The sequence below is a fragment of the Paralichthys olivaceus genome, chromosome 11 (assembly GCF_024713975.1).
Source record: "Paralichthys olivaceus isolate ysfri-2021 chromosome 11, ASM2471397v2, whole genome shotgun sequence".
Lineage (NCBI taxonomy): Eukaryota > Metazoa > Chordata > Actinopteri > Pleuronectiformes > Paralichthyidae > Paralichthys > Paralichthys olivaceus.
This window is the reverse complement of record NC_091103.1, coordinates 8,687,960-8,698,586: the sequence shown is the minus strand read 5'-3', so window position 1 is coordinate 8,698,586 and position 10,627 is coordinate 8,687,960. Positions and strand designations below refer to the sequence as shown.

General features: G+C 39.8%; 1 protein-coding gene across 1 annotated transcript; it reads left to right on the top strand.

The window, feature by feature from the left end:
* Nucleotides 1–5,241: 5,241 nt before the first annotated feature.
* Nucleotides 5,242–10,129, top strand: smtla (somatolactin alpha). The gene is made up of 5 exons (XM_020094952.2): nucleotides 5,242–5,319; nucleotides 5,888–6,078; nucleotides 7,370–7,483; nucleotides 8,743–8,922; nucleotides 9,039–10,129. The coding sequence occupies exons 1-5, from the start codon at nucleotides 5,304–5,306 to the stop codon at nucleotides 9,231–9,233; spliced, it is 696 nt and encodes a 231-aa protein (XP_019950511.1). The 5' UTR covers nucleotides 5,242–5,303; the 3' UTR covers nucleotides 9,234–10,129.
* The last annotated feature ends 498 nt before the right edge of the window (nucleotides 10,130–10,627 follow it).

Genomic DNA, 10,627 nt, shown 5'->3' with positions numbered 1-10,627 from the left:
AGAGAGCGAGATGGGCCGAGAGTCAGAGAGGAAGAGGAGGGAGAGAGAGGGGAGAGTAGGAGGTGTGAGATAGAAAGTTAGAGGTGAGAGTGGGTACAAGATAGGGGAGGGGGTTGCAGACAAGAGAAACAGCGGGGCGTATAGGGAAAAGACAAGTGAGAGAAATACGGGTAGGTACAGAGAGAATGGAGAAAAAAAAGAAGTTAAAAGATGTAGCAGGAGAGACATGAGCAGGCGAGGGTACTGTGCACTCCAGGGGGGAACGTGTACTTAGAATAAGGAGTAATGCGGAGAGGTGCAGCTTTGGAGTACATGTGCCCCAGGGAGGATGGTGTGAAGTACCTTTTGTCTTCCCACCATCAGGAGCTTCTTTTGAATAAACCTCGCCAAGCATTTCCTTTTTGTAAATCTCACTTTGAAGAAGGGCAAAGCCAAAGCTTCTCCCACAGTGGCGATCGAGTATAGTTGTACCTCGACCCACGCAAATCCCTTCCTCAATAGCTGTGGGTGTGTAACAGTTTCATTTCCATTTTAGAGCACAGTGAGATTGCTCACTGCCGAGGCGCGCAACGGCGGCTTCACCTTGGTTGTGAGCCTGCATATGTTGTCCACAGTGATTGGCACGGCTGTGTGACCAATCTGATTTAAAGCTTTATGCCGGCTTCTTTTATCCCAGAGACTTGTCAAAAGTGACACGTGGCATCATGGAGCGGCAGCCGTGCCTCCGCCACCGCCACCAAATCCCACTGGGAAATAACAACCTCCAAAGCTGAATTCATCACCACTGATCATCGTGATCATGCTCTAATTGTTTTTTTGTTTTTGTTGTTTTTTGCATGCAGGTGTGCTCCACCGCAGGCCCCGTGAGGGAGGGGATTATAAATAAAGCAGGAGGAAGAGAGGTGCTGTTCCTGCTGCAACCAGACTAAAAAGTTAGAAGAAGATTGCATGTGAAGGAGAGAGTGTTGCATGTAACTGGAGGGAGATGTAAATTAAGCCTGGGGTGGGGGGGTGGTAATGGATGAGCCCAGAACTGTCATCTGTCACTCTACAGTGCAGTGAGTCTACGATGAGCCATCAAAGAAATCAAAGACGAGAATGAGAGTGAACTTCAGCTCATAGGTATGGTGTCGATTTATAATAAGGAGAAGACCAATGTATAACACAAATTATCTTGTATGGCTCGTTATAGTTTATAAATTATTTCTGGATTTATCAAGAAACTACTGTCAGTTGCATGTGCAGTGATTTATGAATAAATAAACACTAAAAAAGATTGACTTTGCTTTATTTGCAGAACGACTTCAAGAAAGCTGCCTTTGTGTTCATCTTCTCATTGGTCAGTAAGACCTGTGTTTCAGTATGGTCGCATCCCGATATGTAAAAAGCATGTTTTTGATTGACTACACATTGACATGAAAAAGGTTCGAAAATGATTTGTCTCCTTTCTCTAGAATAAATGTGCTTAAGAAACGAATTATGTTTTACGCAAATATAAACCACAATATTCTACAACATTGTCTTCTCTTTATAGTTAATACAAACAAGTATTGCACTCGTACTTGTCACATATGCAAAGCAAATGTACGCACACACAGGCGCACGCAGCCACACATATACGCAACGACCTGATTGCAGCCGTCAGAAAGAGGCATAAAATCATACAAATGTGTAGTTGTCTTCGTAGCCTAGGGACTGTTGGTATATTGTGCTACAAGATTGAGTGTCGCTTTGTATCACAAAGTTCTCATTAAAAAAGCGCACATAGGCTGTTCTCTCCATCTTGTCTCATGAACAAATAAAAACAGACCTGAGGCTAATCATTCATGTTTTTTTTTTGTTGCTCATATAAAATGATAATTATAATAATTTACCAGCCCAAGACAAAAAAAGGACGATCTGGCTTGTAGCTTAAGCAAGTGTGTATGAGATCTGACTGAACACGTAGATTTAAATGCGTCCCTTTGAAGCCTTAGAAGTAGCCGACAGTATTGTGTGACATTCAGGCCACTGGAGGTTCTCGTCGTCAAAAATAAGGCAGTTGGTAAGAAAAGCAGGCAACAGCTGAAGCCATGCTGCTTGAAGCTGTCCAGGTCCTATCATTCTTCTGGCCATTTAACATACATGCAGTACCTGTCACTTATAAACACTGCTGCATTGCCTACTGACTGTTGCACACGGGAGGAATTGAATCCAGGTAAAAAGAAAATAGATCTCTTTTCATAGAAGAAGACTCAGACACATGAGACCCAGTCAATGACAAGGTATTTAACAACAATATTTCTCATTTGAATATATATTTATCATTTCTGCATGACTACAATTATATGTTCATTCTGTACACTACACTGAGCCATTCTTAGTTAGCATTTTGTCTCAAACAAACAGAATCTGTTTGCGGCATGAATTCTGATTAAGTGTGCCATGTCTCACAGACCCCTGTAAAGAGATTAACACACGGTGCAACACTGTGCCGTGCCTATGTGATCCCAACACTGTTGTGCCTATGTGATCCCAACACTGTGCAAGTCCTGTAGCACAAAGTACACGAGCGGCAGCAGCATAAAAGCTTTCCTCTAAAGAAGTTGAAAGAAAATCCAAATCGACATGTGGTCTCAGACATACATATATTGAGCCATTTTGAAGTATACACAGAGTGATTTAAATACTGCAAAACTGTATAGTCAGTGAAATCTAGGACAGAGTGTAATGCAATGGGGAAGCAAGAAAAACATATGATCCCAGGCAATGCTTCCTGTTGTTATTTCAGATTCAAGACATAAATAAATACGTTTTCCCATTTGAACATATTCATTTCGATTCACAATCCAACTCCCTGTTTTTTCCCCCCCAGATGGGCAGCTTTGAAATTAAGATAACACACCACGTACTGAAGGTGCCAGACACAATATCACAGGGACTTGTTTTTGCAAATAGAAAAAATGGTTTGGAGCTGATACACAATCGTCTCCCCCGCCTCATGTGTTTTGATGAAAGTGTGTTTTTTGCGTGTCTCTTTGTTGAACACAATTCTCACCTTTGATTTCGAACCAGAGAATTGCTTTAGATTTAAACGAGGTTTTCAAAATTGCAAAGCGACTGTACCCTTGGGTGAGCGCACTGGGTGTGTGTGTGTGAATGAAACATTAGAACAACAGAACGTAATGGTACCACTGATCTCTAACTAATATTTACTTGAAGGATTTAGAATCATAAGCTTGCCTTGGTAAAAAACAAAACACAACAAAAACTGCGGATGTCTCAGCAATGATGAGAAAAATGCAGAGTATATTCTAACAGCAGGTCCTGTATGTTTTTTAGTTCAAAATGATCTTTCAGTTTCATCCTTTGTATTTTGTTCAGAATAATAAAAGAATAAGCTCCCTTTGCTCAAAGTAAAGTCACTCTATAATAAATCTGTAATAATATGTGTATCACTGCAACAATGGAGTGTAAGTCTCATTGCAAAGATAGTAAAGATCAGCAGTTGCTGGATCACACAAGGTAAGTGAATCTCATGATGGTGGTGCATTTGTACAATGAACAGTATTTCCAGTTGGCTTGGGTTTATATTGTAGGATTGTGTACGTGTAAAGCTGAATTGAGTAACAGTATAATAAATAAATAATAAATTATTATAAATTATGGTGGACAACCATTGTATTTACAGTCATACAGTAAATACAAACGGGGTCTGCCCATTTCCAACCCTTCCATATTCACACAACGAAATGGACTGTTCAAAAAATAGAAACAACATAGTTGTTTCTGGTCATCTTTTTATTGTTATCAACACTACTTTAAAATACTGGTAAGGGTTATTTTTACATTTCCATGAATGTCATCATTGATGTGTGCAAAAAGCAATATTAAAAAAATTAAATGAAAGCTCAGAGCAAGTTTGAATGTACAAATCGTTTACACTGACGACAAACAGTTTTCACAGCTCTATAAATGTCTTTGTTAATTAACTGGAACAATGTGTTTCGGAGAGATGTACCTGTCTCGGAAACAGAGAGAGGAAAAAGTGGAGGAGTGAAGGTGAGGGATGTTAAAAGAGAGAACATTATTTCATATGAAACAGGTTGACTTATATGGCACGTGGCTTCAGGTGTCTTGAAGATGTTCGTGAATAGGAATCATCCGTGTGACGCCAAGTTTGGTAACACGAAGCCCATCAGCTGCTGCTTTATGATCCCTGTCTGTCTCCTGCTTATCTTTAAACATGTCTCACTGAGGGAAAAAACCATCTGAGCTCAGGGCTGCAACCCCCCCGTACAACTGTATTCAGTATCCTCATCTTTTATAGTTGTTTCATTATATGATTGAGTTTAATGTTGAACAGCATTTGACAATTTATTTTATCTCCAATAAAATGTCCCATATTGTGTGTCTTAAATACATGGACGTATTTATGACCATTAACTAACATCTAAAGGATTTCCTAAAGTATTCCAGTAGGATTACTCAAATGACAGATATTTAAGAGACTGATTAAATAAGTAGTGCAGCGAGTGTTCAGGACTAAAAGCAAAATGGAGCATTTCATGGGGTCCTGTACGTCCATTCAGCACAGCTGGCACTGTTTCAGGCAGACATGGATTACTTCTCAAATATGTGCTTCCTTCGCTCTACGACAGCTAGACACATTCATTGCAATTGGGACATCATAGCTCCTGGGTAGAGCTCACACACCCGAGGTTCTCAGAGCAGAACAGAATATGAATGTCAAAATTATACACATAAAAAAAAGATTTCAGTGGTTTTCTTAGATCCCAGTGATTCTCTCATTCAGCCAGCCCCTTTGTGTTGTGTCTCTTACTGTTACACACTGTCTTTTCCTCTGTCACACATGTTTAAATCTACATTACGTATTTACCTCAGCTGAAAAGATCTTTTTTTAAAGCCCATTCATTTTTTGGGTAATTTTTGTTTCATGAGTCTAATCTCTTTTAGTCCTCACGCTTCGATTATTGTCCAATCTGATCAGCATGTTGGATAGAATGAAAGTGTGCAGAAACATTTGTTCCTATTTAAAAAAATTTTTAAATGAGTTTTCAACCATCCATGTAAATTCCCAATTCCTGAATTTAGATTAAATAACACATATTTGGTTACCATCTTGCTTTTGTGCACAAAAAAAGAGACGTGTTGATTTCGGAAAAAGTATTTTTTTTTTCTTTTTTTTCAAGAACTTATGCATGCCCAAAATGACCTTTTTCCTTTATTCATGGCCTGGTCAGGGTTTATAACAGAAGTCAGGATGGCAGAACGGAAAGAAGCACTTGAAGACCCCTGACAGAATGAACATGATGACAGGTAAATGATGACACTTGGTGCTGTGAATATGTTTTGTAGCTGTGTGGTTATCAGATATCAATAAGGATCCTTTATTTATTTGTGCAATAATTTTTATATACCTGTGTATTCTTAAAGGTCCAGTGTGTAAGATTTTGGCAGATATTTAATGTAGAATAATCTTCATGATGTTTTCACTCAGTTCATTTCATCTAAATTGTCTGAATCGTTTTTACCCCAGAAAAGACCATTTATATTTAAACACTTTATATTTACATTGAGGGGTCCTCTCTACGGAGGCCGCCATGTTTTTTACATTAGTCCAGACTGGACAAACTAAACACCTTTTGAGTTTTTATGACAACTGAAGGCTACCACAGGTTCTTCTTCATGTTTGGAACGGGAGGGTGAGGTGAGGGGTGTTCAGCTGCAACATGAAATTTCAACACTAGATATCACAAAATTCTACACACTGTACCTTTAACAACGTAAACCAGGCCCTGCTAAACAAATAATAATAAGAGACAGAGCACGTCCTTTTTTCTGTGCATGAACATTTATATACATGTCTGCATGTGTTTGTCTTCAGTCAAGCAGCAGGGTGTATGGGCTGCGTTGCTCTGGCCCTATTTGCTCACTGCGAGCATCCCACTAGACTGCAAGGAAGAGCAAGGCAGCCTCTCCCGCTGCCCCTCCATCTCGCAAGAAAAACTTCTAGACCGAGTCATCCAGCATGCCGAGCTCATCTACCGCGTGTCGGAGGAGTCGTGTTCTATGTTTGTGAGTAAAGCCGAGCAACACAGGAATCTTCACACTTGTGCCCTGTTTTGCTAAATCATTCATTGTATGCGCAGGCTCTTGCAGAATATAACTTTAAAAGAAACGGAATAAATCTTCACACATGACAATTATAAAAAAATAATAATTGTAACTGGAATGAGAGGTATCAGCTGAAGTGCAATTAGGAAAAAAATAGGAAATTCAGATTTGAAGCTGTTGGGCATGTGTTAATTTTTTAAACATATATATTTAATGAAAGGTGAAATCAGCATTTTGGAAAGCAGAGCTGCAGAAACGTAGCCTTAGGCTGAAATGACAGCGATGCTAAATTTTACGTCTGAGGAGCTGTCTAACATCACTTTTTATGTAATAATCTTGTTACGCAATAAAATGGAGTCATCCAGAGAGCAATCACATTCGGTTGTTTTTATAACTTGTCAATGCTAAAAAGTAATTAAAAAGACATTGTTCATTTGTTATAGTCTCAGTCAGGTCGCCCTACATGTTGCAAACTCAATTATTTTCTATCAGGGCTCCACAGCATACAAACTAGCAACACTTGGACTGAATCATACAGTGCGAGTAAAGTTCATTTTTTGCGTTACAATATGCTGGACAGAGAGCACTGACACATTCTGTTAGATGCTCTGTGTGTTTTGCTTTCATTCTGACATGATCATCGCCTCACTGTGCGGCTTCAAAGTAATCTTCCATTTTTTTTCAGAGCCAAAGATGTTTTATTGAAGGAGCAGGCCTACAGTGGGGTGTGTGATAATGGTATACCACAGCAGCCAGAGTGCAGGTTTTTGCAGCCTGTTGAATCTCCTTCTTTTTTTTTGCCTGTCTGCTGCGGCATGAGAGCCAAAATTGTCTTTGAAAGGGGATGATGTAGACCTTGTTACAGAGAAGACGCTGCATGGGGTCTACAGATGAGAACAAGCTGGATAACAAAATGGCCACTGTTTCCCTGAGTTGGAGGAATCCTCTCCAGTGCTGTGATGCTCACCTGTTCTGTGAGAGGGTCAGGGCTAGAGGGCTGAGTCAAAATAACAAAGGCACACGCAGGGATGCTGCTGCTTATACTTTTCAATACTGAATAGAGAATAACCTGACGGCTAAACCCATTATAATTTGGCATGTAGAGTCATAAGAATGAGTAGTTCAATGATAAATGTTGAGGGTCGAAGTCATCAGATGAAAAAATAGCATGTGTGCACATGGATGTATTTCATGGATGTCTGTGATTTGATTTTACTTAATTTGATTTACACCCATTTCGCATGGATTGCAGGAGGAGATGTTTGTCCCATTTCCACTGCGTCTCCAGAGGAACCAGGCTGGCTATGCATGCATCACCAAAGCCTTACCCATCCCCAGCTCCAAAAGTGAAATCCAGCAGATATCTGTAAGTGCATGGTCACCTCGTATTATCAATCCACTAAGTGTGCTAGTGTGAGTGCAATTTCAGCTTTGTGATTGTTCATGACCAAAAGAAAGGAAGGCATGGGTCGTTGCATGTATTTGTGTGAGTGCATGCATGTGTGTGTGCAACTGTCTGGTTGTTCATGTGCCTGTTTATAATTATTGTGCATGTGTGTTTGTTTCTGTATCTGTGCTTTTAGTTGGTGTTGATGAATGATAGTTGATATGCATATTTATGTGTGCAAGTGAATGTTGCGGTAATTACAATAAAAACTCATCAAATTTCATTGATGTGCAATAACATGTTTTAGGTTTTAGTGTTTGTCCAGCAGGGGACTGAAAGGTCAAGTCGATTAGTAGGCAGGAAACTGAGCAGATCCAAAGGCCAGCGATGGGTGATTTGGCCGATGTGAGCTGCAGCTCTGTTAGTTGAAGGAGGATTATTGTAGAGCTCCACTTTATCAAAGACCAAGTCCCGAAAATAAAGCAAAAATGCAATTTATTCAACGACTCCTCGTTGGTATTATTGCAACTGCTAGTTGAAAGTTGTGTCATCACTATAATACTAAATGTGATCTTTGAAACTGCATATACCGCAAGGCTCTTCTTAATGTTAGTAATTTATCCTCTGCCCTTTCTGCTGAAATATTGCCTGCTCTGCACTTTAACAGCCATTTGTATGATGGTCATTTGCTCTTGCTTTAAAGTCTGCTCTGCTTAAGGGGAATTTAAGCAGACTGCTTCAACCACAGCTTTTCAACCTCTTTTTTGTCGCTGAATTTTTCACTGTTGATAAGCCATTGATTTAAAACCAGGCTGTTATTAGGTCCTCTATAGTTCTTAACACGTCTCAAATTGTTGAGTCGATTTGGATCACTCTTGACTATCTTTCAGAAGTCCTGAAGGACAAATGGCTTTTTATTTACTGCAAATATGAATGTTCACAGAAAGATCCACACAGAGCTGCAGAGCTGTAGCTGAGTCATGTTTGTTATTGCTGTCTTTTGTCGCAGGTTGTTAAAATGTACAGTTTAAGCTAATCTAACAATTGCAATTTCATACATGTGCGATGTAGTTACACAGTATATATATTTTGTTGATATTGTTCCAAGTGTTTATATTGTATTTTTTACAAACAGAGTATTTTTAAGGATAAAGGATATAATTTTTTTCTAATCTAATACTTGTGGTCAGTTTATGATTTAATTTACAAAGTTAGCTCATCATCCGTGTGCCCTGCAGGATACATGGCTGCTCCACTCCGTGCTGATGCTGGTCCAGTCGTGGATCGAGCCCCTGGTCTACCTGCAGACTACGCTAGATCGCTACGACAACGCTCCGGACATGCTCCTCAACAAGACCAAGTGGGTGTCTGACAAACTGATCAGTCTGGAGCAAGGGGTGGTGGTGCTTATCAGGAAGGTGGGTCGCATCAGGGTTACACTGCAGCCAGTTTAAAGCTTAGTTATTTTCATCACGATTACACATTAGAACTTTGTGTCCATTAAAATGTTTTATTCTTTCCTTAACGCTTCCAGATGTTGGACGAGGGAATGTTGACTGCAACCTACAACGAACAAGGCCTGTTCCAGTATGATGCGCAGCCAGATATGTTGGAATCGGTGATGAGAGACTATACCCTGCTCAGCTGCTTCAAGAAAGACGCCCATAAGATGGAGATCTTCCTCAAGCTCCTCAAATGTCGACAAACTGACAAATACAACTGTGCATAAAACATGTCCTGCAGCTTTTAAATAATACAGTGTTTATCTTTAAATTAATTCCTGAGGATGGTAGCGGTGCATTTATAGATATGACCATGCCTCGGGCGATTCTGCCTTGCTTGCAAAGCAGTGCATTCGTTATTGATTATTTTGGAGCACCTTCACACAAAACTAAGTAGGTGTAATGCTTTGCCCTTTCTTCATCACTCTGAATGTTAGAGACTCCACATCTCAGTTGTTATTTTAACCTAGCGGAGGCAACGGAGGGCAAACTCCCAAAAGATTATTTGTGCATTGAGCTGTCAAATAAATCTGCATATCCTGCCATTGATTTCCTTTCCCTTTGTTCCTAACTGGAGTTTGTATTCCTCGCTGACTCTTGCGGTGTTTTGATTATTCCCACGGCCCCTTGAGTATTCAGCAAGACTCCCTTTTTAAATGGAGTTGGTTTCACTTCTGCATTAGCGAAATGAAACACTTTCACCGGAGAAGGGAATCAAACGAGAGCAGTCGGCTCTTGCAAAAAGAGACACAGTTTGATTGGCGAAAGAGAGTGTGAGGGAGACAGAGCGAGAGAAGACAAACAACAGCTAAGATGAAGGGGGAAAGATTTATCTGGGCTTTTTTTGGTTTGACCCCGGGTGAGATTTGTTGCGTGCTCATCAAAGAAATGTGAACATATCACTGCCTAAATGTGCCTAATTCAACCTGAATGTAACCCGTTATTCACTTTTAATGCATAATTCAAATGGATGAATACGGCCTATTATTATTTCCTTTCTACTTACATGTTAGATGTGTAATGAAGAATGCAAACATTCTTTATGTGCTTTCATGTGCAAATAAAAGAAGCTTCATGTACTGCTGATTTAAGATGCTAATAAAGCAAGTTGTGGAAAAACAAACATGACCAATATTTTATGTGGTATCTTGAGTAAGTAAGTGAAACCATCTTAAACGTCACAGTGATGGGAAGGCATGTCCAAGCTTTTGATTCTGCCCTTTCCACCCCCAAACACAAGAGGGCAGTAGTGCTCTGTCATGAAGGTTATCTTAATCATGAAATCATTTACTTGAAACACCACACTTGATAGCATTGTTTCTTACTTTGCCAAGTGCAAAGATAACACGTACTGGAGTGGTGAGGAGAAATTGGATTTGGACATGTTATTCCTTGTTTTCTTTCTTTAGAGAGATAATAATCCAAATGTGGGACAATGCATGAGTCATATGAGCCCATGTTAAGGTTTAATACCAGAAAAAGAAAACGTATTGTTTAACATGTCTTGACCGATGTGACCCTTGAACCCAAAATGAAGCACCTGCAGTGCAGCTAATAGATGTGAATTGCTTGTTCCTGTTTACATCTAGCACCACACCACGAGACAGGGAAACAATAAAGG